The sequence below is a fragment of the Puma concolor genome, chromosome D1 (assembly GCF_028749965.1).
Source record: "Puma concolor isolate L17-30 chromosome D1, mPumCon1.1.hap2, whole genome shotgun sequence".
Taxonomy (NCBI): Eukaryota; Metazoa; Chordata; class Mammalia; order Carnivora; family Felidae; genus Puma; species Puma concolor.
The window spans coordinates 8,621,198-8,644,123 of record NC_141676.1 but is presented as its reverse complement, the minus strand read 5'-3'; the positions used below and the strand labels follow the sequence as shown (position 1 = coordinate 8,644,123).

Genomic DNA, 22,926 nt, shown 5'->3' with positions numbered 1-22,926 from the left:
ACTGTTTTCTGTCTTTCCGTTCAGAGGGAGGAGAGGGAGTGCCCTTTGTCTCTTCAGCTCACCAATTCTTCTGTCTCCTGTAGCCCTAGGCCTCCTGATGGCCAGCTATAGTTTTTATAACTTTTTTCTAAGGCGCCAAGTTAAACTGTGACTTCACAGTAGGACATTCAATTATTAAGACTCAACAGGTTGGGGCACCTGGCTGGCTCCGTTGGTAGAGCATCTAACTCTTGATCTTAGGGTCTTGAGTTCAAGCCCAATACTGGGCATGGGGCTTACTTAAAATATTCGACAGGTTAATTGTTGTTCAAAGCCTTCTAAAGGGTAGGTAAAGTTGGATCAGGTGGCAGAAACTGCCTTCCTTATGAGGAGCGATATGTGCAGTGCCCCATCATTTGGCTTTTTGAGTCTCCCCAGCTCCAAGCCAGGGCCACAGCTTAACCTTCCCTCAAAAAGTAAACCCTTTTCAGAGGTATATATCAGCAGGGTCTCTTTTCTCATTATAATATTTTCTTCAAGCCACCCCCAAATTTTCTCCTTCCCAGAATTATAACAGATAAAATCAAGGAAATGTCTACCATGGTCTATCCCATTAGCTGATTAAACATCCTCAAATCCTTTTTTAAAGAAGATTTTATTTATTTATTTATTTATTTATTTGATTTCAATATATCTTTTTTAATATATTAAATATAATTTATTGTCAAATTGGTTTCCGTACAACACCCAGTGCTCATCCCAACAGGTGCCCTCCTCAATGTCCATCACCCACTTTCCCCTCTCCTCCACCCCCCATCAACGCTCAGTTTGTTCTCAGTATTTACAGGTCTCTTATGGTTTGCCTCCCTCCCTCTCTGTAACTTTTTTCCCCTTCCCCTCCCCCATGGTCTTCTGTTAAGTTTCTCAGGATCCACAAATGAGTGAAAACATATGGTATCTGTCTTTCTCTGCCTGACTTATTTCACTTAGCATAATACTTTCCAGTTCCATCCATGTTGCTGCAAATAGCCAGATTTGATTCTTTCTCATTGCCAAGTAGTATTCCACTGTATATATAAACCACAATTTCTTTATCCATTCGTTAGTTGAGGGACATTTAGCCTCTTTCCATAATTTGGCTATTATTGAAAGTGCTGCTATAAACATTGGGGTACATGTGCCCCTAGGCATTAGCACTCCTGTATCCTTGGGTAAATTCCTAGCAGTGCTATTGCTGGGCCATAGGGTAGATATATTTTTAATTTTTTGAGGAACCTCCACACTATTTTCAAGAGCGGCTGCACCAGTTTGCATTCCCACCAACAATGCAAGAGAGTTCCCGCTTCTCCACATCTTTGCCAGCATCTATTGTCTCCTGAGTTGTTCATTTTAGCCACTGTGACTGGTGTGAGGTGGTATCTCAGTGTGGTTTTGATTTGTATTTCCTTGATGAGGAGTGACGTTGAGCATCTTTTCATGTGTCAGATTTTATTTTTTTAAAACGTAATCTCTACACCCAAGGTGGGGCTTGAACTCACAACCCCGAGATCAAGAGTTGTACATTCCACTGACTGAGCCAGCCAGGCCCCCTACTAAAATCCTTTTTTTTTTTTTTAATAAAGTCTATTGAGATTTAGTATATACAATAAAATCCATCATGTTTGAGGGCACATTTTCACAAGTTCTGACAAACTTATACACTCATATAACCACTATATAGAACGTTTCCATCATGTCCCCCTCCCCCATGTCCTGGTGACATATCCCAGTCAATCTTTACTTAGCCTTGGACAACAGATTTGTTTTTTCTAGAATTTCAGATGAATACCATACAGTGCATATTCTTTTGTGTCTGGCTTCTTTCGGTCAGCCAAATGCTTCTGAGATTTATCCACTTTGTAGTATACCAATAGTTCATTCTTTTTTATTGCCATTATGTGGGTATACCACAATTTGTTTATTCATTTACCTGTTAATGAACATTTGGGCTGTTTCCGGTTTTTGACTGTTCCAAATAAAGTGTCTGTGAACACCTGTGTCCAATATGTGGACATATGTTTTAATTTCTCTTGGGTAAATGCCTAGAGGTGGGATTGCTGGGTTATTCAGTAAGTGTGTGATTAACTTTATCGGAAGCTGCAAGCTGTTTCCCAAAGTGTTTTCAAGTTTTCTGTTTCCACCAGCAATGAATGAGAGTTCCAGTTACTTCACATTCTTTCCAGTGCTTGGTATGGCCCACCTTTGGAATTTTAGCCATTTGGGTGGATGTGTAATGCTATCTCATGGTTTACATTTTCTAGATTACAAATGATGATAAGCATCTTTTCATTTGCTTATTGGCCATTCCATTGGCCATCTTCTTTTTGCCCATTTTGTTTTTTTATTAAAAAAAATTTTTTTTAATGTTTTATTTATTTTTGAGACAGGGAGAGACAGAGCATGAACAGGGGAGGGTCAGAGAGAGGGAGACACAGAATCTAAAACAGGCTCCAGGCTCTGAGCTGTCAGCACAGAGCCCGTCGCGGGGCTCGAACTCACGGACCGTGAGATCATGACCTGAGCCGAAGTCGGCCACTTAACCGACTGAGCCACCCAGGCGCCCCCTTTTTGCCCATTTTGAATTTGAGTGTTTGACTTCTTTATATTGAGTTGCAGAGTTCTCTATATACACTGTAGATTTGTGGAACTCTATATTTGCATACTCTTTCCTCTCCAGAAGTTTATGCTGCAAATTCTAGCTGCCTTGGTTACTCTGTACTTCTGTTTTGTCCCCCTCAGCTCCATGATATCAGCAGACTTTCTTTGGATTCCATTTCTCTACATAGCAGTCCAGACATTGCCCCAGGGGAAGAAAGCCTGAATAATGATAAATAGGTCTCACATTATTTGTTTCCCTTTTCAAGAAATTACAGTCCTGTACCACCTGTTGTCCAATGTCTGAAAATGATTTCCCTCATTTTCTTTAGTTTTTTGGTTGTTTATGGTGGGAGACTTATTTTGGATCTTGCTATTTCCTCATGCCTGGAATATTTTCTTTTCCATCCTTAATGCTTGTAAGACAACAATGTTCTTAGTGTAATTGGAAGTGGACTTTATCCCTCCCGAAAGGAAGATGCTAGGTGGGAGGTATGGGAGAAACTTCCATTCTCCTGACTTTTTGTTTCCTTGTGGAATAAGAAGTGAGTTATCCGACTGGCAAGTCTGAGAGAAGGAACAGGGCATTTCTGGGTATTTTTCTTCTTCCTCTCTTCTGAGCTCTCCCTGCCTTCAGAGAGCATGCGTTTTGATTGCTTTTGACTCCATAGTGAGGTATTTGACTGCTGTCTCTCTCTCAATAGGTTTCATACTTTGGAGCAGAAAAGATAGTTTTTTTTTTTTTAATTTAAAGTATTTATTTATTTTGAGAGAGAGAGAGAGAGCCAGAGAGCAGGGGAGTTGCAGAGAGAGAATCCCAAGCAGGCTCTGCACTGTCAGCATGGAGCCCCACATGAGGATCAAATTCACAAACCATAAGATCATGACCTGAGCCAAAATCAAGAGTAGGACACCCAGCCGACTGAGCCACTCAGGCACCCAAGACAGGTGTTTTGATAGTTTATTTCATTCAGCCCCAAGTTCAGGATTTCTGAGTAATATCTTCTTATTTTATTTTTATTTTTTAAATGTTTATTCATCTTTGAGAGAGAGAGAGAAAGAGAGAGAGAGAGAGAGAGAGAGAGAGAGAGAGAGAGAGAGAAGTAGTGGGGAAGGGGCAGAGAGTGAGGGAAACACAGAATCTGAAGCAGACTCCAGGCTCCGAGCTGTCAGCACAGAGCCCGACGTGGGGCTTGAACTCACCAACTACGAGATCATGACCTGAGCTGACGGGGGACATTTAACCCACTGAGGTACACAGGCACCACCCTGAGTAATGTCTTCTTTAATTCTGTTGTCATCCTATCTTCATGGATGTATAGAAATCAGAAGATACTGTTTTTTATTTTTTCAGTTGTTTCTATTTATAGAAACGTATTGGCAAGAAGCCATGAAGACTATAATATCAGTTGTTGGGACTTCTGCTTTCAGCCAAAAAGTAACAGAGCCTGGATTTACTCTCCTGCCTTAAACTAATAAAAAGCCTGTAAAGTTATTTACAACAACTGTTTTAGACATAAGACAACAGGAAGCACAGGACAGTTATCCCTTGAGAGGAGGGAAACAAACAAAATGAACCTTATGAATTTGTTCAGTGGTGAACATTTCAAGGCTATAGAACAGTGGGGATAGGGAGGAAAGTAGGTGTTCTCTCAGAGTTGAAGAAATAGATTTAGGAGTTTGGATAGCTTGTAGGAAACCATGCAAGCCAGAAGATAATGGAGAAATATTTTTAAAGAACTGAAAGAAAAAAACTTGTCAACCTAAAATTCAATACCTAGGAAAAATATCCTTCATGTCCAAAGACAGAATCATGGCTTTTTCAGGCATACAAAAGTTGAAGAAATTTAGCAGTGGCAGACCTCCACTCTAAGAAATGTTAAACGAAATTAAATAGTAATTAAAAACCACCGTGAAAAGAAAATTCCAGGCATATGTGCCTTCATGGACTAATTTTGTGAAACATTTTAAGGGAGGAAGTAATACCAAGTTCTACACTTACACGAAGTTGAAGAGTAGAAAATACTCCATAACTCATTCTATGAGGCAGTATTACCTTGTGTCTTTGCTCAGGCTGCTATAACAAAATACCATAAACTTATTTATGGTATTTATTTTTGTGTGGCTTATTAACAGCAGAAATCTATTTCTCACGGTTCTATAGGCTAGAAGTCTGAGATCATGGTGCCAGCATGGTTCGGCTCTGGTGAGAGTCTTTCCCAGGTTGTAGATAGCTAACTTCTCATTGTGTCCTCACATGGCAGAAAGAGAGAGCTAGCTCTCTGGCCTCTTTTTTTTTTTTTTTCAACGTTTATTTATTTTTGGGACAGAGAGAGACAGAGCATGAACGGGGGAGGGGCAGAGAGAGAGGGAGACACAGAATCGGAAACAGGCTCCAGGCTCTGAGCCATCAGCCCAGAGCCTGACGCGGGGCTCGAACTCACGGACCGCGAGATCGTGACCTGGCTGAAGTCGGACGCTTAACCGACTGCGCCACCCAGGCGCCCCTCTGGCCTCTTTTTATAAGGGCACTAATCACATTCATGAGGATGCCACTCTCGTGAACTAATTATCTTTCAAAGGCCCACCTCTAAATACTATCATATTGGGGATCAGATTTCAACGAATGAGTTTTGGAGGGATACAAATATTCAATCATAACACTTTGATCTTAAAACTAGGCAAAAACAGGGGTGCCTGGGTGGCTCAGTTGGTTAGGTGTCTGACTCTTGATTTCGGCTCAGATCATGATCTCATGGTTCAGTTCCTGAGTTTCAGCCCTGAGTCGAGCTCTGAGCTAGCGTTGAGCCTGCTTGGGATTCTCTGTCTCTGTCTGTCTCTCTCTGTCTGTCCCTTCCCCACTCTCACTCTCTCAAAAATAAACAAACGTTAAAAAAATTGTTTAAAAAAACAGGCAAAAACATTACAGTAAAACAGAACTAGAGACCAGTATCCCTTATTAACATAAATGCAAAATTCTTTATAATTTTATTAAATTTAATCCAAAAATATATAAAAAGGATAACACATCTTGACAAAGTGAGGTTTATCCCAGGAATGCAAAATTGATTTAACTTTATTTAATTTATTTTTTTTTGTTTGAAGCTTTAATTTAAATTCCGGTTAGTTAACATATAGTGTAATGTTAGTTTCAGAAGTAGAATTTAGTGGCTCATATAACACCCAGAGCTCATCACAAGTGCCCTCCTTAATCCCTATCACCTATTTAACCCATCCCCCCACCGCCTCCCCTCCAGCAACCCTCAGTTTGTTCTTTATAGTTAAGAGTCTGTTTTATAGTTTCCCTCTCTCTTTTTCTCCCCCTATGTTCATCTGTTCTTTCTTTCTTTCTTTCTTTCTTTCTTTCTTTCTTTCTTTCAGAGAGAGAGCGAGAGAGAGAGCACAAGCATGTGTGAGTGAGTGGGGAAGGGGCAGAGGGAGGGGTAGAGGGAGAAAGAAAGAATCTCAAGCAGGCTCCTTGATGCAGGGCTCAACCTTACAACTGTGAGATCATGACCTGAACTGAAATCAAGAGTTTGATGCTTTGTGTCTTAAATTCCATATATCAATGAAATCATATCGTATTTGTCTTTCTCTGACTGACTTATTTTGCTTAGCATAATACACTTTAGCTTCATCCACATTGTTGCAAATGGGAAGATTTCATTCTTTTTTATGGCTGAATAATATCACACACACACACACACACACACACACACACACACACACACACACACACTTTGAATCAGTTTTTTTGTACCCTTTGGGTAAATACCTAGTAGTGTGATTGCTGGATAGTAGGATCTAACTGTAAATAATCAATTAATGTAATTCATCATGTAAATAGACTAAAAAAACCTGTATGATCATTTCGATAGATGCAGAAAGAGCATTTGACAAAATTCAACATCCACAACATCTCAGCAAACTAGGAATAAAAGAGAACTTCTTCAAAATGATAAGCGACACTTATGGGAAAACTATAGCTAACATCATACTTAATTGTGAAAGACTAAATGTTTTCCTTCTAAGTTCAGGAAAAAAAACAAGAATATTCACTCCCCCACCACTTTTGTTCAACATTGTATTGGAATGTAATAATGTAAGTAAGATAAATGAAAGATTTCCAGAAAGGAAAGAAGATGGAAATCTGCCTTTATTTGCAGACAATATGATTGTTTTTACCGAAAATCCTAAGGAATTTACAAAAGGAGCTACTGGGACTAATGTGTTCTTAGCAAATTTTCAGGATGCAAAGTCAGTATACAAAAATCAAGTGTATATCCATATGATAGCAATGGACAATTGAAATAAAAATATTAATAATTGCATAAAATGCTTAGGGATAAATTTGATAAAATATGTGCGAGGCCTAGACATTGAAAATTACAAAACATTGCTTAAAGAAGTTAAAGATCTAAATAAATGGAGAACTATATCACGGATTGGAACATTTAATATCGTTAAGATAGCGGGATGCCTGGGTGGCTCAGTTGGTTGAGCGTCTGACTTCGGCTCAGGTCATGATCTCGTGGTCTGTGAGTTTGAGCCCCGCGTTGGGCTCTGTGCTGACAGCTCAGAGCCTGGAGCCTGCTTCGGATTCTGTGTCTCCCTCTCTCACTGCCCCTCCCCCGCTCATGCTCTGTCTCTCTCTCTCTCTGTAAAAAATAAATATTAAAAAAAATATATTGTTAAGATAGCAATTATTTCCGGGGTGCCTGGGTAGCTCAATCAGTTGAGAGTCTGACTCTTGATTTTGGCTCAGGTCATGATCTCACTGTTTGTGAGATCAAGCCTTGCATTGGGCTCTGTGCTGACAGCGTGGAGCCTGCTTGGGATCCTCTCTCTCCCTCTCTCTCTGCTCCTTCCTCACTTTTGCGATCTCTCTCTCCCTCTCTCTCAAAATAAATAAATAAACATTAAAAAAGATGTCAATTATTTCCAATATGATCTCTGGATTTTATGTAATACAAACCAAAATTGCAGCAGCTTTTTGGGGCAGAAATTTACAAGTTGATTTTAAAATTTATATGGAAATGCAAAGGCTCTAGACTAGCCAAGGCAACTTTGAAAGAGCTAAACAGAGTTAAAGGATCTACACTATCTGTGTTCAAGACTAATTATAAAGTCACAATAATCAAGACAGTGTGGTACTCATGTAAAGACAAATAAATAGATCAGTGGTATGGAATAGAAAGTCCAGAAATAAAGCCACACACAGGGCCATTTGATCTCTGACCAAGATGTCTAGACAATTAATTGATGAAAAAAAATCTTTGAACAAATGCTGCTGGAACAGTTGGATATCCATATGCAAAAGGCAATGCATCACAGCCCTCTTTCCTCACATTATTTACAAAGATACCTCAAAATGGAACATAGGCATAAATGTAAGAGTAAAAACTATAACATTTATATAAGAAAACTTAAGAGGAAATTTTAGTGTCCTTCAGTTTGGCAAATATTTTAAAAATAAGGCACAGAAAAGCATAAACTATAAAAGAAAAAACCAGTAAATTGGCCTTCATCAAAAATTTAAAATTTTTGCCATTCAAAAGTCACTGTTATAAAAATGAAAAAGCAAGCTATAAACTTGGAGACAATGTTTGCAAAACACATAACTGGCAAAGGATTTGTTTCTAGAATATATTTAAAAAATCTTTCAACTCCATCATAAGAAATCAAACAATTAAATTAAAAACATGCAACATTTTTGAAGATACTTTACCGAAGAAGAGATCTAAATGGAAATAAGTACTCGAAAAGTTGTTTAACATCATTAGTCATTAAGGAAGTGCAAATTAAAAGTATAATAATGTACTACCACACATTCACTACTGTGGCTAAAATTTAAAGTATAGATCATACCAAGTTTTGGCAAGATGTGGAGCCACTGCAACTCTTATATACTGCTGGTAGGAATGTGAAATGTTACAACCACTTTGGAAAATTGGTTATTCTTAGGACTGCCTGGGTCATGATTCCAGGGATGTGGGATCAAATCCTGCATTGGGCTCCATGCTGAGTGTGGATCCTACTTAAGATTCTCCCTCTCTCGGGGTGCCTGGGTGGCTCAGTCGGTTTAACGTCCGACTTCAGCCCAGGTCATGATCTCATGGTTTGTGGGTTCGAGCCCTGGGTCGGACTGTGTGCTGACAGCTCAGAGTCTGGAGCCTGCTTTGGATTCTGTGTCTCCCTTTCTCTCTGCCCCTCCCCTGCTCATTCTCTCCCCCCTCTCAAAAATAAATAAACATTAAAAAAAGATTCTCCTTCTCTCTTCCTCTACCCCTCTCCACTGCTTGCGTGCTCTCTCCCTCTAAAATTAAAAAAAAAGAAAAGTTAAACAAATGCCTTATATACTACCTACCAGTCCGTTCTTTGATATTTGTTCAAGAGAAATGTCCACACAAAGAAAGGGCGTGAGGAAACTTTCTAAAAAAAGTTTATTTATTTTGGGAAAGAGAGAGCATAAGCAGGGGAAGGGCAGAGAGAGAGAGAGAGAGAGAGAGAGAGAGAGAGAGGATCCCAAGCAGATTAGCTCCACGCTGTCAGCTCAGACCCCGAATGCAGGAGTTCAACTCACGAACAGTGAGATCCTGACCTGAGCTGAAATCAAGAGTCAGACACGTAACAGACTGAGCCACCCAGGTGCCCACGAGTACACTTTTGGTAGTGATGGATATGTTTATTATCTTGATTGTCTTGATAGTTTCATGGGTGTATGCCTCTGTTAAAACTCATCAAAATGTACACCATAAATATGAGCAACTAATTGTCTATTATATTTCAATAAAGTTGTAAAAAATATATTAATTAAGATGTCTTTTTTTTTTTAAAGTAGCCTCCACACCCAGCATGGAGCCCAACCTGGGACTTGAACTAACCACCCTGAGATCAAGATCTGAGCTGAGGGGCGCCAGGGTGGCTCAGTTGGTTGAGCGTCGACTTCGGCTCTGGTCATGATCTCACAGCTGGTGAGCTTGAGCCCTGTGTCCAGCTCTGTGCTGACAGCTCAGAACCTGAAGCCTGCTTCAGATTCTGTGTCTACCTCTCTCTCTGCTCCTCTCCTGCACATTCTCTCTCAAAAATAAATAAAAACATTAAAAAATTTTAATATCTGAGCTGAAATCAAGAGTTAAACACTTAACTGACTGAACCAGCCAGGGGCCAGTTGATATCTTTTTTTATTTTATTAAAAATTTTTTTTTTCCAGTTGCTATCTTTAACTGTAGATCACAGAAAAATCAATTCACAATGGCTTAAAGAGGAAGGAGGATTTACGTTTGAATTCCTACACTTAACAATTAGAGTAGAGGTAGGTGACTTCAAGATTGGTTAAGTCAGTGGCTCAATGACATCATCAAACCTCAGGTTAGTTTCATCTTTCCACAACGTCACTCTCAATTGTTGCCTTAATCCTTGCTCTGGTTTCCCTGCTGGGTCACAAGATGGCTGCCACAGTTCCGAACATCCCATCCACACCCAACATTGTCTACCATCTAAATCTAAACCCTGACCAATTGAGGCACTAACAGACTGTTTGGTTTCTTCTATGTGTGTGGCTCAAATGGAACTTGGCTCCTGGGTATAGGCTTCTCTTGGGGAAAGAGTTTAGAAGAAGCGGGAACAGAGCTCACTAGAGCTGGTCAGGGAAACTGAGCCTCAATTTCGTCTAGCTTATGACTCCAGCTTTTTGCAGTAGAGTCAGCTACAGTTCTATGACTACAACGTGAGCTATGACTACATCTCAGAGAACATCTTTAGGTGGTTTTCTTGAAAGAGGAGGAACAATGGGGCAATGGGGTCCATCCAGTGCTTTTCTTTTGCTTCCTATCCCTGGGACAAAAATCTTTCCCATAATTTTAAATTCATATAAAAGTGAGTTGGGAGTTTAACAGAGAGCAGTCTAGGAGTTCCAAACTTAGTAGCTACAAGGACCGTATGGTATTATAAATGTGTGATTCTGACCAGGTATAGGACAATAGGGACTGGTGAGGCCTATGGTGATCTAGACAGTAAAACCCTATCTCCACCAAAAAAATCACTCATGAGAAAACAAAACCTCTATGGGCCAGTTTGACACCCTGGAGGCGTCTGAGAATAAGGGATGTGCATTAGTTTCCAACTGCTCTTGCAACAAGTCACAGACTTGGTGGATTAGAGCAGCACAAATCAATTTTCTTATAGTTCTAGAAATCGTAAGTCTAAAATCAATGTATTGGCAAGGCATTGTTTCTTCTGGAGGCTTCAGAGGAGAAGCCATGTCCTTGTCTTTTTCAGCTTGTCTTTCTTGGCTTGTTGTTCCTTCTTGTACCACTCCAAACTTTGGTTTCTGTTGTCAGATCTCCTATTACCTACTCTGGTCTCCTGCCTCCCTCTCCTATGATCACATTAGGCCCAACCCAGATAATCCAGGATAATCTCCCCATCTCAAAATCCTTAGCTTTTTAAAAAAGTTTAAGCCCAAATTGGTTAACATATAGGGTACTAATGATTTCAGGAATAGAATGTAGTGATTCATCGCTTACAGTGCTCATCGCAACAAGTGCCCTCTTTAATGCCCATCACCCATTTAGCCCATCCCCCCACACAACACCCCGCCAGCAACCTCCGTTTGTTCTCTGTATTTAAGAGTCTCTTATGGTTTGTCGGTTTTTATCTTCTTTTTGCTTCCCTTCCCCTCTGTCCATCCGTTTTGTTTCTTAAATTCCACATGTGGGTAAAATCATATATTTGTCTTTCTCTGACTGACTTATTTCGCTTAGCATAATACCCTCCAGTTCCGTCCATGTAGTTGCAAAGGGCAAGATTTCATTCTTTGTCATGGCTGAGTAATATTCCATTGTATCTATACACCACATCTTCTTTATCCATTCATCAGTCGATGGGCCTTTGGGCTCTTCCCGTACCTTGGCTATTGTTGATAGTGTTGCTATAAACATTGGAGCACATGTGCCCCTTTGAATCAGTATTTTTGTATCCTTTGGATAAATACCTAGTAGTGCAATCCTGGGTCATAGGGTAGTTCTATTTTTAATTTTTGGAGGAACCTCCATACCGTGTTCCAGAGTGGGTGCCCCAGTTTGCATTCCCACCAGCAGTGCAAAAGCGTTCCTCTTTCTCCACGTCCTCACCAACATCTGTTGTTAATGTTAGCGATTCTGACAGGCGTGAGGTGGTATCTCATTGTGGTTTTGCTTTGTATTTCCCTGTCAAGATCCTCAGCTTCATGGCACCTGCAAAGTCCCTTTTACCATGTAAGGTAACATATTCACGGGTTTCAGGTATTAGAATGTGGACACCTTTGGAGGTCCATTATTCAGCTTTCCACATGATATGAAAGCTGAACTGTTTGGGCCTCTATTCTCTGAGGGGTCATGAAAACTCTTGGGGAAGGAAAGAAGTGAAGGGGCTTGGTGTGGGCCGACGCCTGGGTTGTAGAGGTGGGTCCTGGGGTACAAGCGTGGAGCCCAAGGAAGGTGGCTTCTGGTGAGCCGTCTACCAGGGCCATGCAGTTGAGAAACCTCCTGAGTGTACCCTCCCGGCCAGGGAGTGCTCAGAGCTGCAGATAGAGAAACTGAGGGTGGCCACAAAGGTCCTACAAATCCTGGCTGATGATAGGACCTTATGGTCAAAACTGGGGACAACATCTGAGACCACTGAAGTGAGGCGTGACAGTATAAAAACTCAGGCTCAGGGCCACTGTGAGAGGATGGGATGTGAGCCAGTGTTCTATAGATGACTCCTTGAGGAGACAGGTCAGAAGTCACCTGCTGGTGACTTAAAAATGGAAGGAAGGTAAGCTTCCGTCTGGCCAAAGGTATGGGGTGAGCACAGGAAGTTCCTGGCCAGCAGCTGGGGAAATGGATTCCGTGCAGCTGGTGTGTGCCGTCCCAGGGCTTTGTGGCTTCTTCAGGGCAGCTCCGGGTTACCTCCCCTCTCCAGGTTGCCCTGACTCAGCTAGAGCCCTGTGTCTTACCTGGAAGACAATGTGTACAACTCCAGAGGTGTGGACTTTCCCCGAGGGATGGGGAGGGGCTGAGTCAGCTGCAGGGGAATGAGTGATGGGCAATGTACCAGGGGGACAAACATGACTGAGAAGGCACATTTGCAAGAGGGGATGGCTGGTGCCCTGACCCTTGCCACCAGGGGCGCTAATAGGGCTGTCTTTCCCACCGCCCGGGACTTCCTTGAAATGAGCTCCCTTGCCGACACAGGGGATTGGATAGCCTCCTCTTTTCCTGACTGTGACCTCCAAACTGCCTTCCATCCCTCCTTTTGCATGGTTCTGACCAGGATTCTTTTTCTCCTCCCCCTTATCCTTCTCTCTCCTTTCAGTCCAGGAGGGAGGGGAAGAAGCCAAGTCCTGGGGGTGCAAGAGGCCAAAGTCTCAGTGCCTCATAGCCCTGGGCAGTGGAGGGGGTCAGGCGCATGCGTTCCAGAGGTGGATTGTCTGTGTTCTAATCCTGACTCCACAATTTACTAGCTGTGTGAATTTGGGCAAGTGACTTAACCACTCTGTGCCCATTTCTCAAATGGGGGATAAAAACAGTACTTATCTCTAGAAAGTTACTGGGAAGATTAAACGAGTCAGTATATGCAAAGTGCTTAGGGCAGTGTCTGGCGTCAAAGTGGCAGTTGGTGCTGGCTCTCTCTGGCTCGGTTCTACCCTCCCCCTTCCCTCCTCCCTTGTCTCCCCTTCCTGCCTGCAGGAGGCAGACCAGCGAAGAAAATCCGCAAAGGGTGGTGGGAAGGCTTAGGGTGGCTAGTGGGCGGAACCTCCAGCTGCAAGGCAGGAAGTGACAAGCTGGTTTTGAGTTTGGACCCTGTTGGGATCTGGAGGATCAAGGGCCAGCGTCTGTGGTCCTTTTTCTCCCTCTTTGCTGCAGGAGATTCCCATTTGCTCTCACAGAGGGGGAGGAGCCTGAAACAAAGCCTCTGATTGGCTGCTTCCATTCGGTCCCTTGTCAATTTCCAAACTGGGAGGGGTGGGGGAAGGGGAGGAGCATAAGATATTAAAAACTCATAGGAGTATTTGAATAGGGTAGAGAAGGAGGGAGGGAAGAGGGTGGAAAGTAGGGGCAGGGGAGGGTTTATGAAATACTGGAGGTTGAGGGCAGGGATTGGACGGTATAAACTTTTGGCCACTGGCTGATGTGGAGTGACTATGACATTTGAGACGACAGAGACCAAAGGAGATGCACACGGACCTTTTAATGACGTGGTCTTGGTGGAGTCTATTCACGGAGGGAGACCCCAGGGAGGTGCTTTCCTGAACCACAGCCTGGACACTTGGGCTGCCATTTCCCCTCCTCCAGTGGGTGGCTCAGGACCCGTGGGACCCTCACTTCCTTTTAGGCTCTGTGAGGTCCCTTCTCAGTGCTCAGAGTCCATTCTCTCGTGCGGAAGCCTGGAGCGGGACCATTTGCTTCTGCTGATCTTGCTGCTGCCGTCTTGGCTTTCCTCTCCTCCTGGGGGGGCAGGAGAGTGGTGTCCTGGGTATGCAGCCTCCAGGCCAGGGCCAGGAGCCGGGGGCTTCCGGGGAGTTCTCTACTCAGCTGTCCCCAGCTACCATCTCTCTGCCCCAAACATCTACTGCTTCCAGGAGCCGGAAGCCCCAGGAGTCTAGGGTGCGTGACCTGGGGTAAGTCCCTGCTCCCACCTGCTTTCCATGTCCTGCACCGTGTCTGGCAGTGGCTGGCCCAGGGTCTCTGGCAGGAGGGCAGTGACAGCACTGGCAGCCACAGGGACCGCACCGTAGATGAAGAGAGGCACGGAGGGGTAGATTTCAGCAGTCATGCCCACCAGTGGGCTCACGATGCTGCCCACTCGGGCCATAGTGCTGCCCATTCCCAAGCCTGTCTGCCTGTGGGGCCCAAGGTGGGGTGGTGTCAGTCATTGTTCTGGCACGAATGCTGAGATGCGGGGGTCAGGGCAGCTCAGGCTGAGGCCTCCTGGTCCCTCGTCTCTTCCCCCATTTGATTGACAAGCCAATTTGCCATTTGTTTTGGAGATCTTTTTAAAAAATAATTATTTCTTTATTAATAATTTTATTTATTTCTTTATTGGAGCCCCACGTGGGGCCTGAACTCACAACCCCGAGATCAAGAGTCGCATGTCCTACTGACTGAGCCAGCCAGGAATCCCTGTTTTGGACATTTAAAAAAAAACAAAAAAACAGACAACCATAAAAACCAAAAACAGGTGGGGAAAGGCTCCGGCCAAAGAATCAGGAGACTGAATTTCGCCTCGGCCCTTAATCTGCTGTGTGACCTTAGGAAGAGTCCCTTTTCATCTCTGGGCCTCAGTTTCCTGAGCTGTCAAATCAGACAGTTCAGTTAGGCCCGTGGTGCTCAGATCACTGGGGCGGGGTGGGGTGGCTTTTGAGTTATAGTTGCTCTGGAGCAAACAGTCCTATTGGATTAGAATCCCCAGGGGAGAGGACCTGGAGACTGCACGCTGAGACTATGTTCAGAACCTTCTCTATGAAAGCAGAGGTTAAAAACATTGACTCAGGAGACAAAGTGCTTGAATTCAAATCCAAGCTTCCCCACTTACAAGCTGTGTGACCTTGGGCAAATCACCTAACCTTTCTGTGGCTCACTTTTCTCACTCATGAAATGGGAATAGCCATAGCACCTACCTTATAGGCTTGCTCTGTGGACGAAATGAGTTGATATTTGTCAAAAAGGTTAAGACGGTGCCTGGCACATAGTGAGTGCTTTCTACTGTTGCTCGTTCCCCTGAAGTCCCATGCAGGCACAGGACGGTGACCATGACCCTGCTGGTTCCGAGTAGCCTAGGGCAGCCTGGCCTTTCTTTGACCTCTCGCGAATTTTGCATTCCGTTCTTAAAACAGACACGTGTTTCTTGTTTCTTAATGCAAAAATGCCCGGCCCCGCTCCCCAGTTGTGGCACTCCGAAAGCAGTGCTACGTGTATCTGTACGGCTACCAAGCGCCACCCTTATTAAATGTGGCCCTTGTGATAAGAAAGAACTCTCCTGTTTGGTCTTTGGTTTCAGATGGACCACTTGGTTTATAGATGAGATTAAGAATTGGTGGCAGCTTCTAACTTGTGCCTTGGAGATCAAGGTGGAGCTTCACTCGATTGCCCCGTGAGATGTGACTTCTTGGCTGTCTGCTCTGCCCTGCTCCTTTGGAGAGCTTTTCCTTGGATCGGGTAAGGGCTTAGTGGGCAGGGACACCTGCGTTAGCCATGGAGCGTGTACCGAGTGGCTGATACATGCCCTGCCTGGATGAGTGCTGTGAGGGGCCTTGGGCCATGGCATTCCGGATGGTGCTCTGGGGTCTGACCTATGCGCGAGGGAAAGTCTTGTCCCAAGACCCCTCCCACTCACCGGATCACCGTGGGGTACAGCTCCCCAGTGTATAGGAAGATGCAGTTGAAGGAGGTAGCCAGGCAGCCTTTCCCCAGAACGGCAAGGGAGGTTCGGACCATGGACTGATCTGGCAAGAAAGGAGGGAGTCAGTGGGAGCTCGGGAGTAGGGGCTGAGAATCTGGGGATAGGGCTAAAGATGAAGGGCCAAGGTACTCTTGGGTGCTCACCCTGGGGTATCACCCCATTGACCAGGATGCAGATGCCTGCCAGCAGCAGGGAGGCCATCTGGGCAGGCCGGCGGCCCAGAGAGTTGATGACAAGGAAGCCCACAAGCTTGGCAGGCAGGTCCACAGCACCAAAAATCACCTGGATTAGGTAGATGCTGACCCCAAAGCCCTGCAGGTCCATAACCAGCCCATAGTAGGCAAAACTAGTTGCAAACCTAGTGGGGAGGGGGGGAGGGGTATGGAGTTTGTCAGGAAGGCATAAAAGAGGGGGTGCTCATTCAAAATGGGGGCGAGCCACACTGGGTGCCCTGCTTAAGAAGCTGGAATCTGCCTTGGCTAATATTTCGTCAGACATTTAGTATGTATTTCGTGGAAGTGGGGGGTAGTTCTCCAATACCCCAGCTTTCTCCATCTTCTGCTAACTAGAGTCCCCGGTGTATTAGGGGGTTTTGGCTTAGTCGTCATGTTAAGATTTACTTAGTTTTACTCTTTATCTTATCTGTTGCTACTGGCCCAAGGGCAGGTGGACTTTCAAGCCGTATCTTTCAGGGTCAAGGTGTTGGGGGGAGGTCAGAGCTTTGCAGACCTGTGCATGGTTCTGGGATGGTTCTGGGATGGGTGCTTCTTAAGAAGTCAAGAGCCCATGAAATGAAGCTTGGGTGATTGGATAGGACCTGCAACCGGGAGTAAATCCCAAATTGGAACCAGAGAATTCGTCGATGGAAATGCGGAGCGTGCTTCTAACTATCATGGGATTGCTGTTGGCGGCATCAGGAAGGTAGCACATCAGAGGAGTAATGGGGAACGTTGCAACGGGAAAGGAACATTTTTGGCTGGGATTGGCCTTGGCCAGAGTGTTACTTTTGGAGACGAGTTTTGGGCATCTTATTGCCCACGTTTGTGTCTCTGGCAGGCGCTGCTGGGCCAGGAAAGTCTCCAAATGTTTTGTAAGCCAGACGGGTCTTTGCCTTTGTGGTATAATTCTATGGACTCTGGGGGTGACCACTCCTGATGAGGTGTTTCCATACTGGAACAGAGTTGGTAAAAGGGGAAGACGGAGAGATGGATGGCCAGTGTGGGGACCAGGGGTGAACTGAGGCTGGAGGTCATCTCGTTCTTTAAGACTGTCCCTGGTGGAGGCTTGCCGCCCCTCACAGCAGGTGTGCTGACTTTTCCTCCCTTTTGCCTGGCTTCTTCCACTCATTACATCCACTCTCTCTCCCCAGCCAGCCTTTCGTCTCTCAGGCTGTCTCTCTATCTCTTTGCCACTAGGTCTGTCTGGGCCTACCACAGCATGGAGAGGCAGAGGAAGAGGTGGCGAAGGGCGGGGCAGCGCAGCAACTCCAGGGCGGATGCCTGGCCTTTGCCCATGGTCAGCTCCTTCTGCAGACTGGCCCGGAGCACCTGCCAGGATGGGCAGGGCTCAGGGCCTGGACTCCTCCAGAAGCTCCTCCCAGCCTAACCCCTTACTCAGGGAAGCCCTCTGGGACCTGAGTTCAGGGTTTGAGGGTGGAATCCTGGTAGGGTGTCACAGGAGGTCTTGTGGGGGGGGGGTCTTACCTCCATACTTAGCTTGGTCCCCTCTTCCCGCTTCCCATTGATCCAGGCCACTCTCTGCAGGGTCTTCAAGGTGAGGTCTAGCCTCCCAGAGGAGGAGTGCCAGCGGGCAGACTCGATGAAGAACCTGGGAGCCGGGGTGAGGATAGGGGTCAAGGTGGCTTCAGTTCCAGTCTGCTGGGCTGGGGGCAGGGGATGGGCTTCCCAGGGGCCTGCAGTGGGATTTCTTTTAAGGCTGGGAACCCAGAGGTTTGGCCAGATCCCTTCTGCTAAGACCACAAAGCAGTGTCCAGCTCGGTGATGACTCATTCCCCGACTCAGGAGCTCAGCTTTTGGGCGCCGAGTAAAGAGAGCAGTGCAGGCAGGCTGGAGAGCCGGGGGAAGCCGGAGGAAGCCGGGGGAAGCTGAAGAACCAGATACCCAGGGCAGGTCCTTCCTTGCACAGCCTCAGAGGCACTGGTCTAGGTGTGACCTTCTCTGATTCTGTGGGGTAGCGTGTGTGAGATCTGGGGGATGTCTTGTCCCTTGCAGCCCTCTGGGCTCCTTTGCAGCCCTGCCCACCCTGGGCCCCACACACCAGGAGTAGATGAAGAAGGCGAAGAAAGGCACGGAGACCAGCAGCTGCAGGTGGCGCCAGTGGGGCACAGCATAAGCCACACCGGCCAGGAGGAACTGGCCCAGGCTGTAGACGTAGCCTATCAGGGTGCCCACACAAGCCCGCGTGTGGATGGGCAACCACTCCAAACCTGGAAAGAAGGTTAGAACAGAGTGGTGCATCTGGCTGGGCTGCGGGTGGATGGAGACCCCCCCGGGGGCGGGACAGGCAGAGACCCCTCTCTCCACCCAAACTTTGATCTGTCCCAAGGCTCAGTGGAAGACACATCTAATGAGGGTGGGTTCCTTGATGGGGGGCGTGGGGGACTTTCGGCGGACGTAGGAATGGGCAGATGGGTTTAGAATCCCTAGGAATTGTTCCCTCCACCCCGCTGCTGGGGTTTGCTGCTCCCCAACCTACTGTCCTGGCGAGGGCCCCTTTTCCCTTCAGAGCGTCTCTGACCATTCAGTGCTCTCTCAACAGCAGCCTCTCCTCTGGCTTTCCCCAGCCTGGGCCGATTCAGCGGCCAGAGCAGCTCGGAGGAGACAGCGGCTTTTCTCCATCTGGGAGGGTCAAGGGGGGAGTCGGACCACCTCTCTGCTGGGGTCTGAAGAGGCCCAGCCTTGTTCCTTGTGGGCTCCTGATTCGGCTGCTGGGCCAATGACTTGGAAACAGACTGGATTTGGGGGCTGAATTTTCTAGGTGTCCTGCCCTGGCCCCACCCGGGTTAATTCCTGTAGTCCAGAGGACCTCCAATCCATAGATTCCCGTCTGGGCTCGAGGGATGCCCTTGGGCAAATCCTTTCCCTTCTCTCCAGTCTCAGGTTCCTTATCTGAGAACCAGGGGAAAGGGAGTGACCTAACGGAGGGAGCACATTGATGGTTCATGGACAGACCACGCTCAGTCCATTAAATGGGTTTGGTCTACACGATGCTGGCTTGTGTTAAAAATATTGGAATTAATTTCCAACATTAAAAAATGGAGCTATTTTTGCGTTAATAAAGAGGAGGGAGTGAGATCTGACAGCCCTGAACCTTCTGGCTAGAGCAGCTGAGTGGCCCTGGCCCCTCCAGATGGGGATGCGACTCTCCTTTGGGTACAGTCCTCACCGTTCCCTAATCCCTCTTGTACCCAGTCTGCTTCAGTCATTCATGGGAACCTCCTGGCCCTAAAAAAATGGAGTTTGCGACTGTGTCTGAATGAGAGGTCAGGAGTTCGAGAAGAAGGCTCTTATGTTGGCCACCCAAAAGAGGGCAGGGAGGATTCAGGAGTGGGAACGGCAGGACCGGGGTGAGGGGAGCCGGGAGAGGAAGCTGGAAAGTGGCTGCTGGGTTGGGTGGTCAGAGGTGAGTGAGTGGGGACCCGCCCTGCCCTCCCAGCATCCCTCACTCAGTGTCATGCAGTTGAGGGCGATGCTAGCCAGCGACATGCCCGAGAGGAGCCGGAAGGCACAGTAGACAGGGAAGTTGGGAGCGAAGGCTGCACAGGTGCCTGACACGGCTGTCTGCAGGTAGTTCAAGATCAGCACCTTCCGGCGGCCCAGCCTGTGGGGGGAAGGAGGGGAGAACAGCAGTAGGGGTCCTGAGGATTGATGGTTCCAGGCTGGGTAGGGAGAGGAGCGTTTGCCTTGGTCTTTTGAGGACCTGTGCGGTATCACGAGGCTGGCCCCGAAGGTCCTCAAACCAGCCCCTGGGTGGTAAGGCCGACTTCCCACTTGGTTCCCGTGAACCCAGCCGAGGCCCGGGGCCCAGCCCGGCCCCTTGGCTCTACCCAGGACTGACCTGTCTGCCAGGTACCCAAACACCATGGCTCCAAGAAGCACCCCTACCATGTACAAGGACTGGGCCAGCTGGCGTAAGGCCCTGTTAGAGCACACGAGGTCCCACTGTGGGGAGAGGGGGCAAGGGTCAGGCAGAGACGAGCCTGGGCTGCAAGGCTCCCCTTCCCGTCCCTTGGGCTGGCCCTCTGAGACCTGCGTCAGCCCCTTCCCTGACACTCCCCGTCCCCGTTTGCTTCCCCAGTCCCGGTAGCTGAGAGACTTCCCTGGACTCTGATATCCCCCTTTTCTACAAAGGCCCCCATCTTGAACCTCTTTCTTTATCTTCCCATCTTGGTCTCTGGAAAATCTGAGACAGGTGTGTGCGTGTGTGTGTGTGTGTGCGCTCGGAAGCATCTGTCTGTCTGTCTCAGTGGGGAAGGCAAGTCTGGTTGTCACACAGAGCAGGGGGGTCCCAGGTTTCCTCACCTCAGTCACGATGGTGGAGGGGAAGGTGCTGTTGTCATAGATCCAGCCGTTGGTGCAGGGCTCTGTGGCCCCCGTGCTGTTGGCGTCTGTGCTGTTGGGAAAGGGTGGTCCCCGCCGGGGGACGGTGAAGCGGAGGCAGGACTCGGGCTGCCCCTGTCCGTCCCGGGGCAGCCAGGCCTCCAGCCCCCCATCCTGGCTGAAGTTGGCCTCGGCGGGCGGGCGGCAGTGGTGGGTGGGGATGGCCGCGGTGAAGTTCTGCAGCGTGTTGTGGGAGGCCATCAGGAGCAGGGGGAGGACCACCAGAGTGACCTGGATCTGCTGGAAGCGGCCGACACCCCCCACCTGCTGCAGGAGGTCGTTGAAGGCCATGGGGCCAGGCCCGGCCGAACGGCTGGGGGCTGAGGACTTCCGCCTAGCACCTCTGTCCGTGCGTCTGTGTGCCTGCTGTCCTTAGCTGGAGGAGAGAAGCTGCCGCCGCTTCTGTGGCTGACTTGTTCCTAGAGCCGAATCTGAGCTGGCTCTGTGGGGGGACAGGAACCCGGCTGGCAGCCCCTCCTTCCTTCTCTCTCTCCCTGTGTTCTGTCCCTCCCTTTCCCTCGAGCCTCCCCTCACTTGGGGGTGGGGTGCTTTGCTCTCAGGGTCTGCAGAAGCCCTGACCCCTACATGGACAGGATTTAATCCTTGGCCTGGAGGGAATGAGTTAACGTGTGACTTGGTATCAGAAGGATTAACCCCCTGAGTATCCTTATGTCAGTGGAAATTCTCCAAGTGGGTATAAAGGGCAGGAAAGTGGACCGGGGCGGGAGTGGTGAGAGGGGATGGACTGGGAGGGCCTGTCTAGGCACCTGGGGGGTGGCAGGGGCCAGGTGGGACCTTACTGTCTTCCTTTTAGGGAGAAGACTGGGCTCTGGGAAGTGTGGTGGCCTCTTGACGGGACTTTTTTCCTTTTTAGTGGACACGATCCAAGCAGTCTGTCTTGGGGAAGAGTTGCCAGAGAAAATACAGGACTCCCAGTTTCAGATCAACACATGCGTCTTATTTTAGTGTAAGTATATCCCTAGTATTACATGGGACATACTTATAAAAATCATTCATTGATCTGAAATTCAGATTTAACCGGGCATCCTGTATTCGTTAATTTTTTAAAAGTTTATTTATTTATTTTGTGTGTGAGAGAGAAAGAGAGAGCGAGCAGGGGAGGGGCAGAGAAACAAGGAGAGGGAGAATCCCAAGCAAGTCCTGCATTATCAGCTCGGAGCCCTACACCAGGCTTGAACTCACGAGCCATATGAGATCATGACCCGAGCCGAAATCAAGAGTCAGATGCTTAACCGACTGAGCCACCTGGGTGCCCCTGGGCGTCCTGTTTCTTATATGTTAAAACTGGCAACTCCAGTCTTTGGTCTCCTGGGGACAGCTCATATCTTATGGGACCACGGCTTTGTTCAGCTGGAAGAGACTATAGAGGTCAGAGGCTATTTTTGAAGAAGAGGGACAGAAGACCAACATCATGCATGAGGTAGATCGATTCTTCTAGTGTCTCAGCTTTTACCTTCTGGCTTATCCCGATTCAAAATTTTCCCTTTGTCTTGTTCTCTCTGTCCATAGTTTTTATTTTTATTTTTTCAGTGAACATGAACTTATTTTATTCGTGGCCACGACTCTAAGATAATCACTCAATTTCCTCCAACAGTTTGCCTTCCGAGTCATTCAGGATCAGGGCGGTGCTGAGTTCTGATTGGATGGGCTTCTATGAGATCTGATTGGTTGGATCATGGGTTGGAAATGTCAATAAAGCAGGTTGCAACGTCTTGCTTTTAATTTGCATAGTACAGAGTATATACAACATGGACTCTGGAGTCAGTTTACTTGGATCTAAATCCTTATTTCACATTTACTGGTTGTATAGACAGGGCAGGTTGCTAAAATCCTGTATTATCTCAGTATTCTTGTTTGCAAGATGGGTATAATAGTCATGTTTGCCTCATTGGGCTACTGGAGGGTTAAACGTGTGAATACAGCTAAAGATCTTTTAAAAAAAATTTTTTTTTATGTTTGTTCATTTTTGAAAGAGAGAGACAGAGCACAAGCAGGGGTGGGGCGGAGAGAGAGGGGCACACAGAATCTGAAGCAGGCTCCAGGCTCCGAGCTGTCAGCACAGAGCCGGACGTGGGGCTCGAACTCACAAACGGTGAGATCATGACCTGAGCCGAAGCCGGACGCTCAACCAACTGAGCCACCCATGCGCCCCAATACAGCTAAAGATCTTAAAGTAGCCACTGCCCTGCAGCTCAGTGAGAATGAGCTGTTCTTATTATCTGTTTCTGGAAAAAGGTGAGACACTTGG

At 47.0% G+C, this 22,926-nt stretch overlaps 1 protein-coding gene across 4 annotated transcripts; it reads right to left on the bottom strand.

The window, feature by feature from the left end:
• Positions 1-13,808: 13,808 nt before the first annotated feature.
• Positions 13,809-21,253, bottom strand: SLC22A6 (solute carrier family 22 member 6). 4 transcript variants are annotated; one of them, XM_086677129.1, is made up of 10 exons: positions 20,580-21,250; positions 20,116-20,219; positions 19,724-19,878; positions 18,316-18,484; positions 17,742-17,865; positions 17,470-17,585; positions 16,182-16,396; positions 15,973-16,081; positions 14,276-14,479; positions 13,809-14,084 (listed from the first exon to the last, which is right to left on the bottom strand). In XM_086677129.1, the coding sequence occupies exons 1-10, from the start codon at positions 20,946-20,948 to the stop codon at positions 13,997-13,999; spliced, it is 1,653 nt and encodes a 550-aa protein (XP_086533255.1). In that variant the 5' UTR covers positions 20,949-21,250; the 3' UTR covers positions 13,809-13,996. The 4 variants fall into 4 exon arrangements, 3 of the variants coding, with proteins under 3 accessions (XP_086533255.1, XP_086533257.1, XP_086533256.1); XR_015240760.1 differs by lacking the exon at positions 13,809-14,084 and adding an exon at positions 15,257-15,462 and having other exon boundaries at positions 14,383-14,759; positions 20,580-21,253; XM_086677131.1 differs by lacking the exon at positions 14,276-14,479 and having other exon boundaries at positions 20,580-21,251.
• Positions 21,254-22,926: the final 1,673 nt, after the last annotated feature.

What these genes read in the sequence shown, in the direction of transcription:
- SLC22A6 (XM_086677129.1), bottom strand. Translation starts at nt 20,948, where the DNA reads ATGGCCTTCAACGACCTCCTGCAGCAGGTGGGGGGTGTCGGCCGCTTC. An exon ending in GCCTTCTTCATCTACTCCTG is followed by an intron (nt 17,866 to 18,315) that starts GTGTGTGGGGCC and finishes CCCGGCTCCCAG; the next exon opens with GTTCTTCATCGAGTCTGCCC. An exon ending in CAATGGGGTGATACCCCAGG is followed by an intron (nt 16,082 to 16,181) that starts GTGAGCACCCAA and finishes CTTTCTTGCCAG; the next exon opens with ATCAGTCCATGGTCCGAACC.